At 36.0% G+C, this 27,600-nt stretch overlaps 1 protein-coding gene across 4 annotated transcripts in view; it reads right to left on the reverse strand.

Moving 5' to 3' along the window:
* Positions 1 to 6,075: 6,075 nt before the first annotated feature.
* DTWD2 (DTW domain containing 2) overlaps positions 6,076 to 27,600 on the reverse strand; it is an 81,986-nt gene continuing 60,461 nt past the window's right edge. Inside the window, exons 5-7 of one of the 4 annotated variants that reach the window (XR_011736332.1) lie at positions 12,770 to 12,898; positions 7,908 to 8,450; positions 6,076 to 6,813 (exon numbers count right to left, since the gene is read on the reverse strand). Coding sequence is in view for 1 of the 4 variants with exons in the window: in XM_065861530.2 (XP_065717602.1) it covers positions 8,280 to 8,450; positions 12,770 to 12,898 (300 nt within the window). In the remaining 3 variants the exon portion in view is untranslated. Of the gene's footprint in view, positions 8,451 to 12,769; positions 12,899 to 27,600 lie in introns of all 4 variants that reach the window. The other 3 variants (XR_011736330.1, XR_011736331.1, XM_065861530.2) reach the window with 3 other exon arrangements.

A 27,600-nucleotide genomic window follows, 5' to 3' on the forward strand; every position in this document is an offset into this window, starting at 1 on the left:
AATGTATTTAAGAAGGGGAAAAAACTGCTGCAGTAGCTCTCCAGGTATTGCACTGAACTTCTGGATGCCACTGCTCATCACAACAGGTTTTCAGCTCTGGGATGTTGAAACGTATTTTACACGCTGCAGTGAAGCCCTTATGCCAATGTAAAAACCATGACACAAAAGGAGCAGTCTCCAGCCTGACCTAAGAGAGGTCTTCAATAGCTACAATCACTGCAGAATGAATTCTAGCCTTTCCAAACAGCAGTAATGAAACAGATAAATAGGAATGGCATAATCAGCCCATTAAATTTTGAAAAACTCCTTTCAAGCATAAAGCAAGCAAGTTAGCTGAATTTTGGCACCACAATGAAAACGCAGAAATCAAGCAACCTTTTTTAAACTCCTCAAAGATTCTCAGGTAACAGTCATTATCCTCTGTATAACTCAAGCATCTACAGGCTGCATTCACAACTGGGGAATATTTGCACAACAAATATATTTGTTTAATAAATATAGAAATTAAAACACAACAGTTCATATTTACTATGTATCTCTTGCACAAGCCACCATAGTTCATTTTTTAAAGATACTGGATTTCTATTAAAGCTTGCTTCTGTTCCTGCTTAGATTATTTACACAAAAAAATTCAACTCTTCAGGACGCAGAGAAACATAGAGTGAAGTACCTGCTTCTTCCCTATAGTCATTTCACACCCATCTGTAAAATTTTGGCACCACTCTCTATTTTAAAAGCCAGCTTAGCTTGGCTAAGTACTGGAGCCTGGTGCTACTTTAGGCAACAATGACCATCCACTTGGTTCCATTTAAAAACAGAGCATTTGTGACAGCTTCAGAAGTTATATTAAAAAATCTTGTTTGGAGTTCAACTCTACGGCACCTCTGGCTATCCTACAGGACAAAACTTATTAATATTTAAACATCAGCATTAAGACTATCATGCATTTTACATAGAATGCTTTGGTTCAACATGATTTCTTCATTGAGTAACTGGCCAGCAAGGCACTTGCTTCCATCTTACCTGAATTATCCATGAGGCATTACCCTGTAGAAATCATCAGCTTCACTGGGAGAATCACTCAACAGAACACTCCTGTCATAGTTTATTTTTTTCCTTTTATTAAGCTCCAATGTTAATAAAAATTCAGCATTTTTGGAGGCAGAAAATACTCACTATTTTATACACAAAAAATCAAAGCTAACTGTAATACAGTGAAATCAATCCAAATCACCAAAATTTAATCCAAAGGTTCACAAAGGTGAAGGTCACACCTCTGCAAAGGGCAGCATAGGACTTCTTTTTATTTCAATAGAAAATAAAGATGAAGACTGAGTTAGTTCTCTGAAAGGTTATAGCTTTCACATTACAATTTTTCTGACTAGAAAGTGCTAGGAAGTCAGAGTAGATGCAAATTTCAGGGCCTAAACTCTCTGACACTGTAACTCATACCTCTCTCCACATCCAATCCAATTCCTCCAACAATTTCTCCTCTGCTCCTGCATTTCAAAGCCAACTTAGAAAACCAAACCAAACCAGACAGCCAGTTAGTTCCCTGTCCCCAAACTTCATCACTTTGAATTAGGTATCACTTTCTCATACACACACTGTGGAAACAACAGCAGCAATAAGGATCAATTTGCGTCTGAGGTAAACAATGCTGCCAGGTAAGTGAATGCTTCTCATTTGCTTTTTAATTATGCTTAACTTCCTCTTGATGTAACGCCCTTAAAAACTTAAAAGAGGACAGACCCTAAAGAAGAGGCTGCATCCATCGACAGAGTCACACTTATAGCGGTAACATACAGTGTTACAGCAATTTTGAGCTACACAATAGTCATGCCCCTTTCTTCTGTCTTTAAAGTGACACATGCCTCTAGAGAAAGAAGAACTGTTCTTCTATTCCCTTGAACAGAAGGGTTGTGATTTTCCTTGCATCTTGGGAAGGGCACATAAGCGAGGACCTCCTGTTACCTGCTCCTATGCAAGGTGTAAAATCTAGTCTTTAAAAGTTTGCTTTCATATTTAGTCCTTTATCACTGGACAAATACTGACTTTTTATTTTTCTATTTCAGATAAACCCCTGGTGAACAGTAACTGCAACAAAAATTGATGTTCGCACTTCGTTTTTCCTCCTTATATCAAAAGAACATAATGCCCCAACAGTGCCAGAATAGCTCTGCAAAACATCACCTGTGACTCCACAGTGCTGACGGGGTCAAAAAGGAAACATGACTGCTGTCTGAACAGAGACACAGGGATTATTTAGTTTTGCAGGCAGAGATGGAAGTTCAGCCTACATGGCTAAAGAATGCCAAACTCTTGCTGAACACAATGAGATGAGTGGCATGAACCCGAGGGGAGAACTGCTGTCTGTTTGAGGGGATACAGGTGAACAATCCCAAGTAGAATGAGAATCTCACACTGTTTCAAGATCAACTGAACTACTTATTTTGTCTACTACAAATGCCTGTTCAAAGAAAAAGAGAAGAAAAACGTATTTGAAGAAGGCAAGAGTCACAAATCCTAGGTGTTCCATTTTTTTTTGGCTAGCACCCGACTACTGGCACTTTCCATTAACAAATCCATTATTGATACGATCAAGACTGAAACAATGACCAGCAAGACTCTAGTTCTGTTCTGCATAACTCTATTATGCTCAAATTAAAGAAAAAAACAGATGTAAAAATCCTTATTCCATGGATACTCTCAGTGAAAAAGAAAATCCACAGAACCATTCTAGGGAAAATAATATAAATGATCTTTTAATCTAAACTCAGTATTCTTCACAATACTGATTGCATACTTGGCATACACCAGCATTTCTAGCACTGATTCAAGACATCCTATGTAATCCTAGCACTGAAAAGAACAAGGAACTGATGTTGTGTAAAGTTAAACTCCCTTAGAGGACTACTTCAAGTAAAACAAACCACCGTAAGTTGATAAATTAATATACTCATGTATTACTTTTTCCTCATTCTGCTAATAACTATGAAAAAGATTCAAATGTAATGTAAATGACCTCAGTTCTGCAAACACTTAATCACAACCAGTATATGACCCATTTTTCAACACGTCCATTTAAAAATGTATAAAGTAGGAAAAAAAACAACAAACAACACACACATATACAAAAGCAAAACAAAACCAAACAAAATATTAGAAATTTATCATTACTTTCACCTGCACAGTTGCTCTATATGTATGATCCTTTCAGCAACGAAGTAAACTGAGGAACTTGAGCCACTGACCTCTTTTCATAGAAATTTAATTTTACTTTCGAAATGTACTTTAAAATGATAACTTATAATAATTACTTGTGTTCTGTAAACACATGATCTATATTAACAGGCATGTACATATGCAAATGGTTTAGATATCATTAATTTCCCAAATACTCTCTATTGCTGTTTCACTAACACATAAAGGAGTAGGTATGCCTTAACGTGCTCTAAACCATTTCTAAATGCGCTTTGATATAGCTCTTCATTGAGAGTAAAACCTAATGTTCAGACCCCAAAAAATCTTTCATATGCCAGATATAGTCCCAGTTTCAGTTCAGCTATAAAAGCTAAAATATGTTGTCTGTATTAACAGACATAGTAGGTCACAGGATAGCAAATGGTCTGTTACAGCTACTGAGGGTTTTAATTATTACTTACATGGGCAGAGAGAACAGTTCAAAGCTGCTTCCAACTGAGCACCTGCTGCCTCTCACATCCATGACAGAAGATGTGCAGTATGCATGGTCCACCTAGATCAATCGGTATATATATGCCAACCTAAGCCACAACTGTGCTGAGAGCACTGCTGCCCCACAGGTACAGCAATTTTTCTCTTGCTTACTGGTAAACATATCTTCGCACATAGAAAACTAGCTTGCATCTTTTAGGAAATAAAAAGGGATCCAAAGAAATCTGTAGTGGATCTTAAGCCTGCAAAACAAAGCAGCTGCCCTAGGATATACTCCATTAACAAATCAAATCCTGGTATTAAGTGAACACCAAGACATAATGATAAGTATGAAGCTTTATACCAGCCTTAACCTGGTAAGAGAGACAATTTTTACCTAAGCTTCTTGATCAACTTCTTAAAGACCTTTCTCTCCTTCTCCTCTCTTTACTTCCCTCTGCCATCTGTCCCTAACCACAAAAGAAGTGGCTTTCAGGACATGAAGCGCTAGGGCTTTGGAGAGATTGTGACAGGAGGGATACAGGGAACAAATTTGGCAACTAAGAGTGCATGAAAGTCCCTGAAGTGCAGGTTTTGTAGCAGGGAGATTAGGAATGGCTGCATGAGAACAGAACCAGCTTTTTTGTTGTTGTTGTTGTTTTTTAACTTGACTACAACCATATGGGGAGAGGAAAAAGCGTGAGAGAGATATTGGATGTTCAGATCATGACTCCTAGTAGGGAACTGAGCTGGAAATGCAGCAGTTGGGAATGCGAGAGCATGGGAAGATGTGTACGTTTTGGGGTAGCAAACAGAAGTCAGACACTACTTCATAAAGCAAGAAGAGAACTCTGAAATGCTTGAGAAACTGCCACAGCAATTTACTCTTCATGCAGGTTTCAATGGGTAACAAAGGACCTTTTTCTTCAAATGGCACAGGAAAACCCACATCTCTTCATTAGTTGAGTGAATGGTGTTAAAAAGGCACTAAAAAGGACTATGCTTTCCTTTTTATGTTGCCAGCACATGCGAACAAATTCAATTCTGTAGAGCCGCAGTGGCACATGATCACAGTAAATTAGATCTGTTACTGCTTTGAAGCAGAAAAAAATATATAATTTATGTGCATTCATGTATGTAGGCATAATAAACACAAACCTCAAGAGAAAAACATGAAGCAATACCCCTTTTAAAAAGTTCAGTTTTTAATTAAATTTCAAAATAAGCAGGAAAGTTGTAGAAAATAATGCAGCATAAGCATTTCTTTATCTAATGTAACAGCTGAGAAGAAAACTTTTGGTCTTAAAATAATTTTTGCCCCTTTTGAAGTCAGTTGAAAAGTTCTGTTTTTATTTGAAAGAAAATTAATAAGTAATTTTTTTTGTAATATGGTAACACCATATTGCTGCTGGGATTTCAATAGGGTCATGAGACAATAAAGTAAAATCTTGAAGAAAAAGAAATTTTAAGGCTTTCTAAACAAAAGGGGGGCATGAGGATTGTGTTTTTATTTTGAAAGATTTCTAGCTTTGCCTTTTTTTTTTTAAATTCTGTCTTACAGATTATGGAAATATGGAGACTTAACAGTGCCCAACTTTGTAAAATTTTCATATGTATTCATGTGTTCAAAAGCCTGCTCTCCATGTAATCAGTTCCCCAAAGCATGACAAAGAGGTACACAGTAAGCACATTTCATTTTGGCAGCAATATTTAGATGTATAAAGTAGACAAGGACAAACAACAAAACATTAGAAGCAAACACATTCCTTTTTTTTCAATCGATATATAGTTAGACTGTTTGGTTTGACTCATTAATCTTTTGGTAAGTAAAAAATTAAACAGACTGACCATTACAGTAAAAATTAAAACTGCAAATTAAACTCATTCTAATGAAATTGCTTGCGAAAAGTGCTACTTCATCATGCACAACTTCCAACAAAACAGTTTGGGACATCAGTGTACCTACTGCTTTGAGGTGAGGTATTTAGAAATAAATTCTGAATCTTAAAGACCTCAAAACTAACTTTCTAAACTCTTCTTACATTTTTCTATCGTGTGTATTTCCAAAGCTATGAAAGTTACACAAAAAAAAAAAAAAGAGTAGTATTTTATTTTGTGTTTAATAGCTTCTAACAAATGTGAAATTGAACTTCATACGACTGCTGTGTTGCATCTAAATGATCTCTATATTACAGCTGAGATGGGACATACAAAAAACTCAAAAATAAAATGCCTGGAGGTTTGCAATGAAATGTTTTTCATTCCTTCATCAACTGCTGCATAGTGATGGATCTAGTACTGTACAACACAGGAAATTAGCAATTAAATGCTTCCATGCATCCAACATTAGATCCTACAAATTCTGTTAACCACAGGAGCAAAATTAGAAGAATAAGAGGATTCAACAAAACTAAAAAGTGCTTTATTGTAAACTGTGTGAAATTTGTCCTTTACTGAAAAAACAGGAAAACTCTGCACAGACTGCACGCACAAGAATATTTAATGTAAGATTATAACTCAATTAAGACAACTATTTCTCTGATCCAGTAATTCTAAGGCATTTTGCAGATGTCTGTGAATCCCAAGCTGTAACACAAATTTCATTCTGTTCTCCATAATATAAATTCACATTTTATGAAAAGACAGATTTAGCCTTCTGTCTAGGAAAATAATCCTTACAATGTAGGTTGAAAGACACACTATTGTTCTAGATTGAGTCTAAAATAAGGTGAGCTAAATTAGCATATACAACATTAAATGTGATTATCTTCTGTGTATGCGAATATGGCATTAACAACAAAGCCTGATAGTCTTGTTCCCTTACGAATCCTGCACCATGTCCCAGAGCACCGGGAAACAGCTTCCCAGCCCAGCACAAGACAAACCAGCCCCAGAACCGGAGGAGGCGTCACGTACGAGTCTGCACACCCGAGTTGCACAAGACACAACTTCAGACTCCAAGTCGGCCTGCAGAGATCGCTGCGCTTCACTACAGGAACAGACATGCCTTCTCTCTGTTCCAACGTGAGCAAGGGTACATCTGTATTATCATTGATCACATCAGACTGTTTTGCTTCAGATTTGTCAAAACTAATTCAGGTCTGCTGAATTTACTGACAGATACAGGATTTATCTAGACTGGGAGAGGAGAAAAAGGTTACATAAACTTTTCTAACACAGCCAGGCAAATTAAATTGTTAATCCAGGCCTAAACAGAAGGTCACTATTAGCTCAGGGTTAACTAAAACTTCTTAGCTAATCTCTGACCTCATTTTGACCTCTCTTGTTAATTGCAGAAATGCTTTCAGTTAACAGATTGGTTAGCTGTGCTTACACCCCCCACTTCTGTAGTTTCTTTCCTTGCAGCTCATAAATTAAGGACAAAATATCTATTTCTAACACTAATTAGTACCCAATTAGCTCCATGTTGTTTCCTAGAGTGAAACTGATAGTAAAGACAAACATTAAGCATTTTAAGCTGTTTCATGAAGGAGACATAGATGAACATGAAGAAAGGAACACCAAAACATTTATTTCACCTTTTTTTTTCCCCTCCAGATCATAAAGTATTGCTTCACAAAGTTTGTAAAAATACTCAATTCTTCTGCTTCTAGCAATTTCCACTAGAAAGAAGTATAGTTATATCAATGTTAGAACTAATAAAGAACACATGTAAATCTAATGGATATGCAATCATGTTAGTAGGCTGTATCCAGACATAAGCATTTGTCATTGCATCATACTTCTTACAGGACTGTTTATACTGGGCTTCTTTAATTCCTTTAGGATCATAGCCATTGCATGCCAGGCTATAATTCTGACATAACCATATCCATAAAATGTCCTCTCCTGTGGAAGAGGACATTTTCTCAAGTAAAAGTGAAGCACCTGAGGCATAATTAAAAAAATAATTTATCTACATTCCTTCTTTTTGTAAGTCAGAAATATTCAGATTCTGGTAAAAACATACGCAGGCTTAATTTAAAAATTAAGTCTGAGAGACAAACGAAACCCAACTGCATTTTAAAATGTATATAAGCTTACAAAAGGGAATTCTAATACTATAAGAAATAAAAATCTCAACGTTAAAAAGAACTATACAAATAGCATGCCTTATGCTCAGCTGGACTAAGTAATATAATGAATTACAGTTTGAAAACCTACTGTAATTAGATACTGAAGCTAAAATGCTCTGTAGAAATGCAATATACTTATAAATGTTGAAGTCTTACCTTTCCATTACATTCATGTTCCTTGCCTTTTCATTCTGATAAAAGCTCCCCCAACATAAATTTATCTAGTCACACTCAGGATCATTCTTGTCACACAAGAGACAACACAACCCTAAGTTATGTTCAGAAGTTGTTTCTTCTTTTCTATCGGAAACAAGCATGATCTTCTATCATCTGAATAAAGGCACCTGGCCTACTGCAAAAATGAAAAAGCTTGTCCATTACTGTTTGTCACACTGGTAGATAAACTCTTGCCTAGGAAGGGCCTAAAAGTTGCTTTATTATAGTACAGTCAACCATTTGGATCAAATCCAGATTCATATTCATTTGGTAGTTGCAAATAAATCCCACCGTACTGTCAGTACCCTTTTCTTATATTTTAACATTATTCACCAAAAGCTCCATTCTTCTGAGTTTGCGCTTATTCTTTGGCATTGGCTTGTCATACAAGCCATTTTTGAGAAGATGCTCCTTGCTGTGATGGATCTGGGCACCATGCTGAAGCTGGAAAGAACATAAAGCTTGAAGTGGACGGAGTATAGTCTGCAGAAAGATAAAGGAGTGGGGAGGAACAAAAATGCAAACCTTTTAGTAAGCTATTTTAGAGGTATCAATTACTCCAGGTTTTGTATTCAAGCAGTACTTTAAAATGCTAACAAAATATAACGTAGATGATAAATGCTGATAAAATACAACCTTTAAACTTAAAAACTAAAAGAGCCACATAGCAGGCATAGATCCACCTACTTGCTGTCATTCCTTATTACTTCCTTTGACCTACTCAATCCTGACTTCAGCCCTAGCTACATTACTGTATGTTACGGCTTTAACTTGACTCCAGTAACACATTACAATCAATTACTGTGGTTCAGTCAACAGGCTGTAATAAAATAAGTAACAATAACTAAGCTGTTTGTGTTTGTGGGAAAATACCTTGAGGCAGGGTTTTGAGGAGGGTTCTCATGATAAAGGCAGCTGGACTGCTGTCCCAGAGACTGGACTGTATCCCTGCTGCTGGCCGTGATATTATGTAGGTCTAATGAAGTCACAAAAACCAAATTTCTCTAAAGTTGCTCCTAATTGTGGCTTCTTAATTTTCTGGTTCTCTGTCTCAGTATCATGGGATCTCATATGCAGCTGTATAAAGCAATCACAAAAGTAACTGCAGTAAGCAGGAGCTGAGTTTCTATCAAGTAAAATGTGAATCATCCAAGTACACCAAAAAAACAAGTGACTAATACTGAGCATCCAATTAAGTGCCCTTTTTCAACTTCCATGGTTTTCAACTTCAATTTGCCATCTCATATGCTGGGAATAGCACTACTTGATTCAGAGGGGTTATAAAAAAGCGCACTAATGTTTCTGAAGTTGTTTGTTATCGCAACATTCATAGAAGCATCTTCGAGAAACTGACAGTTTTGTCATGGAAAAGTAGGTTGGGCCAATTCTGAGAGCTAGGGATAAAACAGAATATAGGACTGGGAACTGTAGTCACCAAGAAAACATTGACCCTCGGCCTGAATACGACAGAAGAGCCAAAGAAGGAAAAATATGCCAACATTCTCCTAGGACACCAAAGCAAAAAGTAAATATACAAAACCCACTTTAATTTCAGAAGTTCTAACTTTTCTCAGGTTTAACTGCTACAGTAAAAAATTACCTCCTTTAATTATAACATAAAAGCATATGATAACAGCACCGTCATAGTATACACACAAGTATCTAGAAAAGTTTATTTACACAGAGTTCCAATTTATGACCCACATTTTCTTGTGTGGCCATACACTTTGCTCCAGTCTGGTTCTAAAGGCAATTGATTTAATGTTGAGGTGATTCTCTAGTGTCACAGAGAAAGAAACAGCGGTAGCATACTCTACACCAACTACAGAAGCAATTTTTGACCTGGGAACCTTTTTTAGTAGGTGGAGGTCAAGTACCAAAACATTGATTATCTGATTGAGAGGGATATGAATACCCCAGGGTGGACACTAGAATGCAGTGAATATGTGGATGAGTTTTAAATCTCTTTTCACAGACCCTTCTGTACTACATTCTGGGCACACAATCAAATTGCAGACCTGGGTCTAATGTTGCAAAACTACTCTCAGGTCTTTTTCAAAAGGGTTATTGCATTGATATTAGTAATGTCAGCCACAAAAGATTAAATAGGACATTATCTTAATAATCTCTTCCATCGCAGACTAGTGGGATCACAACTTGCAAGGAAAAGGCTAATGTTCAATTAGTATTCTTTGACCTGGGTTAAACTTAAATCTCTAGAACTCTTAAGTTCCAAATTCCTCCAGTGACATGTAAGAGTTGTGAGCTGGCTGGCAGGAAGACATAACCCAGTGGCTTGTGTTCCGCAGCTGCAGGAGTGAGGGAGGTCAGTGGGAGAGGCCAACAAAAGCACTTTATCTTTGAGCTACCCCCTTGCAGCTTCGCATGCAGTGATATATTCAATTGCCTGCCTCAAAGTGATCAGCTTTTGGGTTTTTGAGAGTTAAATATTATCTTGCTGTGCCTTGACTTCAGAGAATCATTTAGAAATACTGATCTATTTAAAAAGATAACCATTATTTGACTCCAGTAAATATTCCAAGACCAATACATGCTATAAAGGAAATGAATCCTACCTGTCTGCTAACTAAATTAAACTTTTTAGAGTCTAGCGTCTGTTATTCTCAATGACATTTGTCAGTTCAGTAATTTTAAATTCAGATATTAACTAAACAAGTTAACCATAAATTGAAAGGTAGTTAAATACCTGAATATCCAATATAAGAGAGACAGAAACTTTACTGATACTAATTTCTCAATTTTCTTAAGTTTCTCACATGTTGGAAATACTTTTATTTTTTAAGTTATATTCAAAAATATTTTACAAATTCCCAACAGCCTCAACTGAAGGAATACTGTTCCCCACTATCAGACTATGAAGACACTGGTGAAAATATCTGAATGTTTCTATGAGAATTTTGTTCTCAAATGAAGTAAACAATCATTTTAAGGTATGTATACATATACATTACCTCCTAACATCTATTACAGGATGTACAACTTAAAATGAACAAATTCTCCTGACTTTAAGTGGCTTCAGGTTTTATTTACCATTAGGAAAAGGTATGAGAAAGTCAATGGCACAAAGCCTTCAAGAGCCAGCGCAAAAATTTAATTCCAAGCACTGCTTGCCACATTATTCAGTACCAATGAATCACTAATCAACTAAATAATAGTCAAGCCTTCCTGGCTTAATGAAAACTAGACATCAGAGCGATTATAGGCTATAAGGTCTGCCAAATTTACTAATATCTTCCTTTGCTACAAAGTATTAATAATACTTTAAACTGAATATAACTTCAGGAATATAAGAGTACAACATGTAAATTCCACACATTATAGCAACTGAACAGTTGTCAGAAGTTGTTAATTATAGTTAATTAACATAGTACAAAAAAAAAACCCAGTTTAGTACAAGTAAAGGAAAACTTTGTTTTGTTTTGTTTTTTTTAAATCAAACTAGCATGTTAAATTTGTGCTATTTAGTATATTACATGTCTGGTACACAGTCTATATTTTGAAGTGTTACAAGAAAAAATGTCAAGGGAACTTAGAAAAACACCACAGGGAGAGGTAACTACAACAGCGCATCTCTTCACTATTTGCTGTGCAATATACACAGTAGCACTTCTATTTGTTTTGGCCCAAGTCTCCAACTGTCATCTCTACAGATTTTCATGCTATATTGTGGCAAGCACAGTATATATGAGATGCCTTATAAATCAACTTAAAAAAAAAAAAAAAAAGTAGTAATGTAGAGGTAAAGAGAATCTCAGTTGCTCTTCTCATCATATTTAGAATTACGGGAAGAAGTGAGTAAGAAAGTAGTAGAAGATGAGCGGATGTGATGGGAAAGAATGATGAGGTAGAAGGACAGAAGGAACTGGAAAATACTAGGATTGCTGAGTTAAAAATGCACAAAACTTAGAAGAGCAAAACAGTGAACAGAAAAGACAAATGGAAAAATGGGGGAGAAGAAAATGGAGATTCAGTAACAAGCACAGGAAAAAGGCAACTCAAATCCTGAGACAAATGAACCTGAATATTGCAGAGTGAAAACTTGTAAAAGTGGAAGTGTCTGGGGAAAGCAATAGACAACTAAAGAAAATGAAGAAAATATAAGAAAAAAAAAAAAAAAAGGAGGAATTTAAGACATGAGTTAGGAATGCAGCAGTTGTTTTCAGTAACCAATCTATTACTCCACACACAAAATGGGCTGCCAGGGTAAAACTGGTCTGTAAGATAAACGGTCTTCATTCAGCCTTGGTGGACATTGCAGGACCAAATACAGCCTGTTACAGGACATGATCTGGCCCTAACTAGTAGTTTAAACATCATCTAAGCAAGATTTTTAGCCCTAAGTCTTGCCAAGGTTTATCTTCAGACAACTCTTTGTGGCAAAAGAGCCAATCTAATTCCATTATGGGGTAGAACAAAAAATGCTGTACCACAAATTAAGACACTGAAAAGAGGAATAGCAAAACAAACATTCAAGGCCTTTGTATCTAACAAATTCCCTCAGCTATCTGACAGCAATGTGGAATACAGAATAGGAAGACTATAGAGGCTTTTGGAACACAACAAGAAAGAGTCACAGTAATCTGAACCAAGTAAGAGTTAATAAATATCTGAAGAAAAACTATTTCTATTGGTACATTCCTGTTTTAGCTTGCTATGCAAGACAACCATTACAATGCTGTTAAGACTTCGACAGTCAAATATGACATCAACAGCTAAGTATCTTTACTGCCCCTCTACTACTCATAACAGAAAAACTCAAGTGTTTAAAATCAGTTACATACCTCTTGTATACTCTTATTTTTTTCCATGATAGTAAGAGCAACAGCTGCACACTCAAGTGTGGAGAGACATGTGTTTGTTGGTTGTGTACGAATTACGTATTGACTTGAAATGTTGTTTTTTAACTGCACCTGAAAAAAAAAGCAAACTCTACTAAAATAAACAGGTCAGCAAAAAAAGATAGTTCTTCCTTACACTAAGCAAAACACAGTCCCTTCCCCTCTCTGGTCAACTGCCGTCTTTCCCTTTTGCTCTTCTGTCTCCCAGTAGCCAATGACCTTATGCTACTGTTAAATATACTATAATACCTGTGAGTTGCCACTGGAGACAAGAACTGTATATTTGTTGGTGTACAAACACACAAAGAAATTACAATTGTTTGTTAGAGAAAGGCTGAGGGAAATTTTAGGAACCAATTTCACTTGCCACAGATACCATATAACAAAAATAAAACTAGTTCTCTATGCTTGTTTTATTGCACACTCTAGACCCACATTTTTAAAAGTCTTTCATTCAGAACTTGACAAACTACATTTATTCATATAATTTACTAGGTCACTGATCAGAACTTTTTGCTTACCTAAATCATGCTTGAAAATAATTTATTGGCTCTGCCTCAAGTGATAGCCACGCTATACTCTCTCACAACAATTCTCCTTTATTTTTCCACTTTTTCCAAAAATGAGGGGCTGTTCCCCATGGCCATCATAACAGTGCTCCCATTCTGTATGCCAGAGATTTTTCAGCATTTGTCACTTCATCCAGTGTTTCTCCTCTTCACTTTTCCCATTTTTGCTTTCAATTGTAGTGCATCATTTTCCTTCATTTGTTTAACATGCAGTCATCCATTCTTTAAAAGTTCAAGATACCTCATTTAAAAAAGGGTAACTCCAAACTGCTGAAGAAACCTGAATGTATAAGATCAAATTCTAACACTTTACCTGACCCAAACTTAATAGGAATTAAAAATAAATGAATAAAAAGATGAAAAGAGAAAAGCCATTCTGCAAAGAACAAATAAGTCAGCCATCAAAGCTCAAATGCTCAAATATAGGATTCGTAGAATTATGGAATGGTTTGGATTGGAAAGGACATTAAAGATCATGCAGTTCCAACCCCACTGCCATGGGCAGGGACACCTTCCTCTAGACCAGGTTGTCCAAGGATGCAGCTTCCACAGCTTCTATGGGCAGCCTGTTCCACTCCCTCATCACCCTCACGGTGAAGAATTTCTTCCTTATATCTAAATCTACTCTCTCTTTCAGTTTAAAGCCACTAAACCTTGTCCTATCACTGCATCCCATTGTAAAAAGTCCCTCTCCAGCTTTTTTGTAGGTCCCCTTTAGGTACTGGAAGGTTGAAATAAAGTCTCCACAGATCCTTCCCTTCTCCAGGCTGAACAACCCCGACTCAGCCTGTCCTCACAACAGAGGTGTTCCACCCTTCTGATCATCTTAATGTCCCTCATCTGGACTCATTTCAACAGGTCCATGTCTTTCTTACTATGGGGGCCTGAAAGCTGAATGCAGTACTCCAGGACAAGACAGAAAAATGTACCTTTGTGACAGAAGGTCCTAACTTGCTCATCAAAGGAAACTTTTTTTTTTTTTTTAATGCTAGTCTTGTCATTGGGTAGGCTTGAAGGACAAAAAACATGCACATACCAGAATGTATTAAAAGTTTCTAGCAAGGATTGTTTAGATAGTTTGGAGAGATAGATCACTTTCAGCAGCCAAAGAATACACACTTGGGCTGAGATATTCAGATGATGAATGCATAGTAGTTATGTAAATAATACCATATACTAACATTATGATTTTTTGCATTATGTAAAAATACATGTGTATTCTTTTTACAAGTGTAATACTGGAGGTGTCATTTTTAATTAAATAATTTTAAGATCACATCTTCAAAATCCATTTTGATCCTTTTAATGAAGATCAGTGCCTTTGGTATTTTAAGGTTGTTTATAATAGTAATTACCTGAAATGCATATTTTTAATCAGGTTATATAAGTACCAACTGTTAATTAAACTTCAAATGCACCACTGATCTCAAAGCACATGTAAATGTATCTCTCTTGAACATACTTAATAGTCTTAGATATTTGAAAGGAAGGGTCACTGGTGATGATATACAGAATTATTTCCTGAAAATTCAACAGTCGTATTCACTTAAAACTCATTTTCCTTTTCTGCAGCTATTCAGCATATTTCTGCAAATGATTTGGCACAATATATGACAAATTATTCAATATATTCCTATGAGTTACTGTAAAGTCGACTCTGATTACTTTGTATTTAAAGCCAAGCTAGTTGAAATAGTTGATTATACCATGTCTGAAAACTCAGGGTCTTTAGTCTCTAGCTCTGTACTCTGAAAGAAAAGAATTTATACCATTATGCTTACTGTTACACTATACCAGAAGCCTCTCATACAATCTTTATTTCATAGCTATACTGTAGAAATATCTACTGAATGAAAGATGTTAACAGTTTCTTGGATATTCAAGCACAAATTCAGTCCATATGCTGAGGAACAGATCCAGAGCAGATTCAAGAATGAAAGTAGTGGATATATACTAGCCCTTATCAACTACTTTTTTGAATTTGGTATTGAAAAATCAAAAGATAATGAATTGACTTACAAGACAAAATGGAGAATTTAGATTTCAGTGTATATAATGAAATGCAAAAGAAAATCAAAATGAAATTAATATTTTCATTTGCTGTTCCTCAAGGTTTGCTTTGTTTTTACATTCCTTTTACTGTGACCGTGTACGCTTGTTCATCATGACAGAGCAGGAAGGCTAGTTGTTTTTTAAGTATAAAGAGTTCTATATTGAAGGGAGCTTTTAGTTCCTACTTAGAGGTTCCTAAATGAGTATTAAAAACCAGGGCAAACTCAGTCCCTTGTTTCTCCAGGATGTATCCTGAGCAGCAGAGCAGGCACATATCCTCACTTCTTCTCAACAGGTGACAACCACATTGTTCAGAGAAGATCTCTACAGAGACTCGGAGAAACCAGCTCACAGACTACCTGAAAGGCACACTGGCTTCCCTCTCCTTGGACACAGACAACAATGCCTTAAGGCTTTCTTTTTTTGTAAGAGCTGGGAAAAATTCTGTCTGCTGTTTTCTATACTTCATTTCTCCAGGCTTATGCTGAAAAACTTAAGATCATCAGTATTTCAGAGAAAGGAAGATTATTCACAATTCCAAGACATGTTCTACAGAAGAAAGGCTACCTGCACTCCACCTGACACTGCGGAGCCAGAAAGTATGTAAGTGCAGCTCTCTAACAGCTGACATCATACAAAAAAGCAACTTTCTATTCCTAACAGCAACAGCAAATAAATTTCTTCTTCTTTCCTGGGAAGAGTGAGAAAGAATGGAAACAAGTGGTCCCAGTCCATTTTTCCAAAAATGATGTACTCACTGGGACAAGATGAAAATACGACAGACAGCACAGCGGTGGAGATGAGAGGAACAATATCCGACCAGGACAACTCCCTGCTACAGTCTATTAATCTTCTTTCAACAAACATGCATTTTACACTACTCTGCCCCAGAGAGGCACAGTATGTAAATATGAGATCCTTAGTCATCTGAGACACAGTCAAGAATGGCCTTTGTCTAACACACATTTGAGACACTCACTGAATGACTGATTGACTATCAGAAGCCAGGTATACTCACTGAATGAATAAAACACACCATACGGAGCTCTACCAACCTAGAGCATAAATTGAATGGTAATACGAAGCCCAAACAACGTTTAAACCAAAATGAATTAATACAGTTAAAATATATTTCACATATGGGAAGAATATCTCCTTGGAAAAAAAAAAACTTGCCTTTATATTTGAAATATTTGCTGTTTTCAAATGTGACTGGGTAGGAGGATGACTTCTCTCATTTTCAGCAAACAGGTCTAAAACTTGCCTTGCCTTTTGTGGAGCTGAGTTAATAGTTTCTGAGTTTCAAAAACACATGATGTGTATTCACAACCTATTAAAGTACATTTCCAAACAAAAATAATTATACTTTACAACTGTTTCTCCATAAAATCATAAAGATACCATGATACAATATTTTTTTCTTTTTAGGTAGTTGAAATGATTTGCAAATCATATGCACACTTCTGAATAATTTCAGTTACTAACAAAACACAGCAATGTCAAGTTGAAAAAAACAGCCTATTTAACACTACTCACCAAAAGAAACAGTAGCATAAAACAGAAGATAGAAACTATCTCAACCAATTCAAACTGGAGAGGGAAATTTAGATAAGCCGAATGCAATTACCCACTGGAATTCAGCCAAGACACTGAAATTACTGTATCTATTCTTTCTTTAAGTGCAAGGGAGCTGGGTAGCTTAGTTTGAAAGCTGTCAGGAGCTTGAAGCAACACACACAATCAAGTTTCGTTTCTGTGTGGAACTGAAGACCCAGGGTTTCCAAAACCCTGAATGTCAGCAATTCTCACAAACTGTTATGTTAACTTAAAAACACTGGCTCCTCTGCAACCCTCTTAGCAAATGCTGCAGCCCTTGAGCATTTACAAAGGATTTCAACTACAGTAAAAATAGTGACCCTTCAAAATTTCTCAGGGCTGAGCTCTTCTTCCAGCGCCACCTTTGCAGATGCCCCAGACAAGAACCAACCCAGCTGATCTTGTTCAGCTATGCGGAACTCAGGGAAGCAAAAATGTTCCCTTGATTCCACTAAAGACCTGCCGTTTTAAATTTTCAAAATTTAAGTCACTTAAGTCAAGCAACTGATTTCTGCTTTTATTTTATATATTAGGACTGAAGCTCTTGTAGAAAGCTCTAAGTGCTACCTTCAGCCATCTCCTTAGTATCCTTTTATTTTTACGTTTTCTATGCCAATTTCTGCATCATGACTCTCACTAGCTTTACTCTTCAAACAGAATCCAGCATTATGCATCTGCAAGAACAGTCTATAAAGTTAGTACACCTTCCTCACAGTGCACACTTTCAACAATTCTTCGTTTTGTTTGTCCTGTTTTCTGCAATTAGACAACAGGCACCTTAACACAGACAGAAGAACAACACATCCTTCTGTGGCTTCTATGAAAATTCTAATATCCTCTCCTCTTTTACTTATGTTTATAGTGTCCATGCAAAATCTGAATTTCTGTTTGGGAATTAATTTGCTCAATTCTCAGAGAATGAAGTAAGCAAGTGCCATCAGTCATCCTGCTTAACAGAAGCAGTTGTTATTGTTCATAAGTTCTGTTCATAAGTACTGTTACTTTAGTAAGTATCTTCCAGATAAAATACCATTAACTATTTTTAAAGGAACTAAAAACGCACAAAAAGCACAGAAATAGTGCAACCATATCCTGACACTTTGCCCATCATTCTAGAAACTAAGCAAAAAATGCTTTTTAACTGCTGAAGAGAACATTCTCTGTTTGCTACTGCACAACCAACCTCAAACAGAAAAGGGAGTCAGTCATGGGAAAGATCTTTCACTCACTACCCAGTGTATCCGGCACAAGCACCTTTTACCTGTAAGCCAAAACAAAATATTTTCTATATGTTACACAAATCTCATGCAGTTTAAATAAAATTACCGTTGTGACAGAGAAGATAGCCTGAGTAAATCTAGTCTCAGCATGCTACTGAAAATTAAATCAAGAGTATAAATAAGTTATTTTGTTCAAAACCTTGGCTTTAATTTAAACTGACATCTTAAAGGCACTTTGTTTCTAAATACTGGAGGGATTAACTGCCATGCAACTGTCACAAAGGGATAGGCTGAAAAAGTACATAGATGTCACAAAAATCTCTGCCCACTTTGCACATCTTTTGTTTGAATATGTAGACATATCCATGGCATTCCCGTGTATTTTCCACGTAAATTGCTGAAAGAAGTCATAGATGACACTGTGACTTTTGGGTAAACGTGAAAAAAAGCAATTTCTTCCATTTCTACAAAGTGACAAGATATTTTGTATATTGACAACTTCCAATGAACCCCGAAATCCTTCTTTTTGGGTATCCTGCAAACGCTTCCTCTCAGGCAATTGATGGCATCAGCTTAGACTCCAGCCTCTTACCACAACAAGCCTTGGGATACCTCACTGCTGCTGTGATGGGAACTGTGGTAAACACGTAATATTCTGTCTTTTCGAGATAAACATAATTGCTTGTGCTGAACAGCACAACGTGGCTGTGTGTAGCCTCTACCTACTTATGCTCCTTGAAAGTCTGTTCAGAAGAACCTAAATTCAAAGTTGCAATTCAGATCAGCCCTTCCACAGATCAAAACCAGAAGCCTTCCTACACGCTTATAAAATCACCTGTATGAGAGCAGTGCTCAGAATTTCTTTCGTCAAATATGTCATTAATGTATGAAAATACATTAAACTTCTATGCACTTTCAAGAATGCCCTTTCTTTGCTTCAATTTAAGAACAAGATTTTAATGCTGTAGGGTATTACACACTAAAAACAAATGCTCCGGAAGAAATCGTAAGAGCTAGTCACTGAATGACCTCATCAGCTGAATACAAGCCTACATGATGCCTCTTTGTTCCATGACTATGTCAAATAACACCTCTTTTAAAAACAGCACCTCTGTATTTCATTATATCTCTTTCCTGATACTATATAAACAAGTTTCAAAGAAAATAAACATCCCATAATTTGATATATAGAAAGAAATCCTGGAGAATGCCATAAGTACATTCTGGTTAAAAGCATGTTTTTTAGAGTTTCACAATATTCTGACCTTTCTTTTAAAATATCTTTTCAATGAGAATAAATCAGAGTGTATTTCTTTACTGTGTTCCACACTTTCATTTTTAGACATAGTTGACTGATGGGATAAGAAATTAAACTGCAAAAGGAATGTGCAATTCATAGATAAAGATTCTTAAATCACATCCCACAGAAAATTTTTGGGGAAGGGGGGGGAAAAAAAAAAAAGACAAGACAAACCAAACAAAAACAACAAAACACACAAAAACAAACAACAACAACAAAAACAAAACAAGTATATGGACTTCCTCTAGCCCTGCCAAACTTTTAGAGTACTCCAATCAAAATTATTCAATAGAGATTCTTTCCCAAGAGATGTGCAAGGAAGCAATAACAAAGGAAATATGGCCTTTAAAAGTAAATCAGAAAAAGCACAAATGTCTTATGATCATGAAAGATAATATTACAATCACTAAACTTAAGAAAAGATAATATTTCAATCACTATGTGTAAAAAATTGTGGTAAGTGAACCAGTGCCGAAAAAAATACTGTAAAAAATTCATTTCCTATAGCATCATTTATCTGCAGAAGATAAGTTTCTCACACAGCAAGATTCCCACTTTTTAATTTAGTTTGTGTAGAGACTGGAGTATTTGATACACAAACATGAAAATCCTCTTAATTAAATAGTTGAGAGAAGTGGAAGCTAAATACCTAATAAAGTTAAAAAACAGCAAGCAAAATAGATACCTCACTTTTCCATATATATCTGTAACCTAATCTACATGTCTACACTGATAATCTTTACATATTACTCTGTATGAAATTAAGGTAAAATCCAGCTTCCAAATAACATTTTTTTTCCTTTCAGGAGAACCTGGTAATTCAAAATACTTAGTAACACATATGCCATTTTCAGAAATTCCAACAAGTGCCTAATAATTCATTAGGCTACATATTTCTCTCTTTATGCACTAAGATTTACACAAAAACACGGAATAGTTTGCAGTGGCCCCCTTATAATTTCTTTTTTTTATATAAAACTATTTACAACAGGCCCTTCTTCTGCCTATGCAATAATTTCTGAAGTGTTTTTACCAGGAATCTATCATTAAGAGTTTTCATAAGAACTCAGATTTTGAGTGTCTTCTCAGAGATGCTAAGAGAATTCAACAGTTTAGCACTTGTTACATTTTGCAAAGTCAAATAAAATTGTCTCCTCTTTAGATTGTCAAATAAGGTAGCAGAAACACCTCCAAACTATAATAGTTCAGAAGTATCACCAAAGTAAACAATATTTTTGAAAGTTATATCCAAAAGTTGCTTATGCCCTCTGCATATTTTGAATCTTAAGGTTACATACAATATGGAACGGGTAAAATCACAAACTCATAATGTTTCAAAGCATTTCCCGTGATGTTTGTTATCACTTACACCAGCCATGGAAAATAAACAATAAGTTTGGAAAATAAACATATGCCTACATGAGAACCCTTTTTTTCCAATAAGAAAACAGGATATTCTGGTCCACATTTAATAAATAAGATGAGAACAGTAAGTACATACAAAAAAGAAAAAGTTAATCTCTTCAGTATTTCTGCTCTGCAGAAAGTAACTTACTAGATAAGTAACATGAACTTTCAAATTAATGAAAATCTCCATCAGTTGAAGTTATCTAAAATGGCACTTTCTAAGGTGTCAACACCAGGCTGCTGACAGCGACAGAGAAGTATCAGCCTCCAGTGCTGGAATGAGGCTGAAGTTTGTATGCACCAATCCTGCTTTCATGGAAGACAAGACGCCAGGAAATAATCTGAGCTCACTAACTCACAGTGCAACTTTAGGCAAGCCACCTTCGTAAGATGATATTTACGCAGTGCCTGTAAATCACTTTGAAGGCTGAGGGAAGGGATGATGAAGAAGCAGGAGAGAAATGAGAAACAGTAAGTTCTGTTGCTGAGGATAAGAACATCTTCCTTCCAGTATTTTTGTGAGATCTATTTCTAAAAAGCTATGGGAATAGTAAGGAGAAAAAAAAAAGCAAACAAGAATAATGCCAATCTTTCTTACATACAGGAACAAAAGAAAATCAAGGTTCCCTTCACTACTTCCCCTTTCTTATTGAATATTTACAAACACAAGAACTACAAACAAAACAAAAACAGACAAACAAACAAAACCAGAAGTCCTTACTACCCTCAAAAAAGCAAAATAGTATGGTCTTCAGTTAATGTAGATAACTACAATAAAGTGTAGACAAGCTGTAGCTCTAATCCAAAAGTAAGAGTTCAAATTCCTGTAAAAGAAGGCAGCTTGAGGCTGACCTAAGGAGCTTACATAAAACTAAGAGGTAACAGACAGTGAAACTGTAAGGAAAGGAAAGTCCTCACAGCTAGGGCAAAAGATAGGCCTGGTAATATTTGAACTATATATGTTGCACATATAATTGAAATACCATCTGGTTATGGTCTTACATTCTGAAACTGCAGGTTTTTACCTATAATTGGGGAATGACATCACTTAATGCTGCCATTATGTTACCTAAAAATAGTTATATTTAAGTGTGAGTCATACAGGGCATTTCTGGCACTTCATAAAACGACTATGCATTTCTAGTTAATTTCCATGCATTTTTTTTGCATTTAGAGAAAGAAAGATCCAGAAATTACTTCTAGTAATATCTCTCTTGCTCTGCTTGCGTTTCAGAAATGAATGTCATGCAACAGATCAATATTTTATGTAGCACTATTCTTTTAATAATTAATACAACAGGAAAGTGCTGCAATTCAGTCAGTAAGCAGAGTACAGATCTAGAGAATGGGGTCATGCAACGAGGAAGAAAATTTAATTACGTGTATTGTCACTGCCATTTAACTTTAATTACAGCAAATATCACAAAATTGAAAAGGAAAATTAAACATCTGAGTCTCAAAAAGTAGCATTGTCCTTGGAATCTACTAATTACTTTTATTTCCTCTGTTTTCTTTTTTTTCTTATTGCATGTCAGTAGTAGTAAGCTCTTCTGCGGAAAGAAAAAAATGTGGAAGAAGCTCCTGAGAAGAACCTTGGCAAAGGCAGAAGAGAACATGTAAAAAGAAGACTAAAAGAAGGAGAATGCCTTCAATTAACCTAGTTATTTGAAAGCAAGCGCAATCAAAATGAAAAATATTTCGTTTCCTTTTGACAAAGTGTTCATATCCCATGAGAACTACAGCATGGGCACAATGGTACTAAACAATCTAAACTGTTCTAGCAGCAGGATCTTCAGATATTCAGCAAAGAGTTTGACAATAATTACAAAAGAAATGGAAAAGAAATAAATTATAAACAAAGTTTCTGCCCAAGAGTGAAAACAGCATACACTTCTGACATCTGGCAAATTACCCAAGGCATTTCAGTCTTAAAGAAAACGTTACTTTATTTAAAGGTAATAAATACATACTTATGACCAGAAAAACGTCAAAGTGAACCAATGTCATTCAAATTAACCCAAATGTCAGATGGACAGACTCCTGTTGATTGCTCGGCATCATATCTCAACACTGTGGGAAGTCTTGACCCAAGCTTATTCTCAGTTCTCTCCCCCTGGTCTCAGACTTCTGAAACAGCGATTTCTAACATAAAACACTTTGTTCTTTAGGGTCCAAAATGTTTTCTTGATTGTTTCTGTTCCAATGAAACAGCAGCTAAAACCAGAACACACCAAACATTTTGGTATATGTAATAATTTTAACAATTATTGCTATTTTTCCTGTCATTATATAGAAGACCTGAGCTACTTACGTAATGAAAAAAAGTTTCTCTGCTGCATTAAATATTACACAATTTAAAAACACCAACATAACTCAGAAATAAAAGTTTACAATCATAACTCGCATACCTAGCTGTACAGTGTACAGATAACTGGGATCTCCTACAGAATTATTAGTAAAATCACCAGTGTCAGACACATATAAATAAAAAATGTTTACAGAACAGATCAGTGAAAACTATGTATTTTTCTTCCATTAGTATGAGGATGCATGGTTGAAAGCATACTACTTTCTGTGACCTACATTACTACAATTTTCCTCATTGCAACCATTGTTGCATGGTTGCATGGCCTTTGTTGTCTTGGGTTCTGATTTGCCTTCTGCCCACCTGCACCCCTTATTCATCACCATTCCTTTTTCCCTTGCAGAATCAAAGTGGGCACTGTCCATTTACTCAGGTTCTATCTGTGAACCCATGCTCACCCCACAGAGGCAGCACAGAAACCACAAAGTCAATTGATTAAGTGCTATTCACTAGCATTCAGCATGAAGTTTTGGTGTGAGCAAGAGGGTATATTAGTGAAGACTTCTCAAAGCAGATGCTGATGTGACTGACTTGGTGGATGATCAAAACTCTGGAAACTCAGGCAGCAGTTTGTGTTGACAACTGCCCACGCATATTACAAGATGGCCAGTGAACAATGGGGAAGAAACAGAAATGCACAAGTTTTTCGTAAGTATTTCATCACACTGTCTTCCAAACTGTAACATACAAATTCGGGCCACGTTTATCAGAAGCTGAGAATAAGGAAAAGTTCTCCCCGCCCAATACATTGCCAAAATTCTCTTTCATTGACTGGAGTTCAAGATAGCATATAATCCTGACATTGCAAAATTCTAGGGCCTTTTCAGAAGAAAGCACATTAACTATAAACTGGTAGTAATTCTTCTAATTAACCAGTTTATGAGGTCAAGGATCATAGCTTCCAGTCATCAGTAACAGCTTTTGTAAACCTTTCCTTTATATTGAAGCTAGTGAAGTATTTTGAAAGGGTTTTGGAGTGCTATGGTATTTTAAATTACCCATAAGCATTCTTAACAACCTCATTTTATTGTTTGGAAACTGAACCACGTTTAGCAGACTGTAGCCATCTTATGCATGGAGTGAGAATGCTACACAAAGGCCAAACAGGAGGCAGTAAATAAACTCAGCAGGAATCATCCTTCTATAAATGCAGTGCTGAGTAAGAGTATTTGTGTAGTATCTTGAAACTTCACAGATTATAGACACAAACAAGTTCAGAAACAAATCACCCTGAAGGTCTTGGCTCAAAAACATTTTGTTTACCTGAAACATCCAACCTATTTTAATAGCTTTATGACATGCAATTATAAAGAATCTTTTATCACAGCATTCCTAAGACGTCATATAAATATGAGTAGCGGGCTGTAAATCAAGGTTTAAAAAAAGAAAGCATATGGTAGCATTTACCTCACCTACTAGTAGGTCACATTTTTTTCTAGTTCATTTAACAGTTCATTCAAGCCTATAAAGCTGTGTTGCAAAGACTGTTTAATTCAGTTGGAAAAAATGGGGGAAATTGAATTTAAGAGAATGTTTAATTACTCTGTGAAGAATTTGGCTAGGATGCCTGAGCTAGAAGTCCATCACTTATGGGAAAACATCACAAAAACCTCTGGTTTTGTTCTGTTTTGTTTAAATGAGTTGAAACCACTGTAGCAAAACAGCATCTCCAACAACAGGAGCTCCCTGAACTCATCTTCCCTGGTACAGAAGTGAGAATATGCACATGGAACTAAAAAAGAGAGAATTCTGCTGACTGCTTTGTGCACACAGTACCGGCCATTTGGAATAACCTATCTCAAAGGGAAAACCTTATGCCCCACAGCTTGCCATCTATTACACGTCTCCTCAGTCATTCGCACACTGTTTGCCTGTAGCAGTCCAGAGAAATCAGGAAGGCACCTTCCCACTTTGCCAACCGGACAGAGGCTCACCCTTGCACTGCGCCCTGCACATTTCTGAGTCTGTCTGAAAATCCTCACAAGGTGAGGTCCCAGCATAAAGATGAAGACACAAAACTTGTGTATTGTGCAGTAATTGCCAGGGATTTGATAGCAGGGAACAGCAGTGCAGACCTCAGTGGAAGGAGGTGCCGCTGCATTCATGCCTCATACCTCCAAAAATACATATATATAGATATAGATATATATATCATGATTTGCACGAGAAATTTCTGTACACATCATAGAAAACCTCAAGCTAGTTGCCAAGGCTGAAAAACAGGAAGAGTAAGTAGGAACTGAGCAAGACAAAGAGACCACTCTGCTGGAAAGGACTCAAGAACAAACAATAGCTCAACAAGGAACTAAGTTACATGTCATGGAAGTAAGTCTACAAAAGACTGCATGTTGAGAATCTTGCATGAAGTTCACCTATCATCACATTTGATTACTACTACTTAACAATGTCAACTAATTGAGATTCCCATTTCTAATTAACTTCCTAAGGGATAAAATGTAGGATTTCTGAACCAGACTTACAAGGTGTTGAGTTTTTTTTAATTTTTAGTAAAAAAGTATCCCAGGTATCTTAAGTGAATATAAGTCTCAATAACCTACTGAAATTAACAATCTTTTTTATTAATGGAAGAGATTTCAAAGCAAAAAGCATCTCATACAGAACAGTATCACATAGGGACATGACAATTTAACAATTCTAAAACTGGTCCTGAATTTGAAATGTTGTCTTGTGTGTATGTAAAGTGCAAAACGTCTAAAACAAATGAAGTTAGATACTTGGGTTCTGCCTTTAAATGAGAATATATTATTAAATAAACGCAAGAATTACTACCAAACGCTCAAGTGCTGAGGCTCAAGGACAGCAAGAAAACCACTACTTGGACTATTGAGCTGTTTCTTACATTAATATCTAGTAATTGCTCAGTGGCATGAGAAAGACTGGAAGGAAATCTGAAAACTAAGGACAAAACTCTGCTATTCTTTATTTGCACAGTAAAACACTAAGTAAACTCAACTTTAAATAAATGTAACTAATTTGTCATATGAATAAATTTTACTTTAAAAAATATATCGCATCTAGTTGTCCCTTCGATTTAGAACTAATCCTACAAAATGACCACTCTTCCAGAATGGTTGCAAAGTGTCTTTATCAATAGCAGGAACTTCCATGACAAAATCTGAAAAAAACCAAAAGTTTCTATAAAAAATATTGGCCTTACAAACTTCCAGGTGGCAAGGTCAAAAAAGTTTGCTTCAGCTTTCTCATATGCTGAAGATAAAGGATTTTAATAAAAGAAATAGTTATTCTAAAAATAAAGTGATATGGGCAGAGCTGGTGAATCATAGCTTGCACTGTATTGGAAATCTAAACTTAAGAGGAGGAATGTGATCCAATAAAAGAATCCAGGAAATTACAGAAGTGACTTGTTAAGTTAAATAGTCCAGTAGTCAAAAAAAAGAAAAAAAATCACGATTAAGAAAAGGCAGAAGTAAGAGGTATAGATGGAAAACAAAAAAAGAGCAAAACATTGTCTGTTTTCTGTCTTCTCAGAAGTAGCTTAAACCAACATATAGAAAGACAACAATAAAGCAGAAAGAAGCAAGACAGAAGCTGCAAGTAAATTAGTAAATCTGAAGAGGTGAGTGTTGCTGTTCAGAGAATATCTGAAATAAACAAAAACAAGAAAACAGACTGTCAATTTTAACAAGTATTATTAACAGTGAACGAGCCAACAGCAGGTGTATTAGCATTAGTAAAATGATGCAACTGTAGGCTCGTAGAAAAATGGCTTTTTGTCTCTCCCAAACAATTCCCGAGGTTTGGGTTATATTCACCATCAGTTGCTACTTCTTATTTACACTGTCACCACCCACCTGAGGCCCCACTGAGTTTCAGGGCCTCGGTGTCATTTCCTCCTGGGTTACTGTGCTCCACATTATTTGATCTTTTCAGTGCATTTTTTTTCTACTTCCTCTTTTGAAGGAGGGACAGGGCAACAGAATATTTAATTTACCAAGTATGGGTTTACATCTATCCCTAAGAGTTAAAAAATTAACATAAGAAGCAGAAGCCTATAATAAAATACACATAGAAATATTTCCTCTGAATGTTTTTTTTAGCCTACAACAACTTGGGGATATCGAAGGATGGAAATGAAACTCTGGCATTTAACAATAATTGAATTCTTGATGGAGTTTTTTTCCATTATTTTGTCCAGTTACTTTCTGAACTTCAAAAATATACAAATTCCAACTGTGAAGAATTCCACTGCTTTGATATATGTGTGAAGAACTACCATTTTTCCA

The sequence above is a fragment of the Patagioenas fasciata genome, chromosome Z (assembly GCF_037038585.1).
Source record: "Patagioenas fasciata isolate bPatFas1 chromosome Z, bPatFas1.hap1, whole genome shotgun sequence".
NCBI classification, from domain to species: domain Eukaryota; kingdom Metazoa; phylum Chordata; class Aves; order Columbiformes; family Columbidae; genus Patagioenas; species Patagioenas fasciata.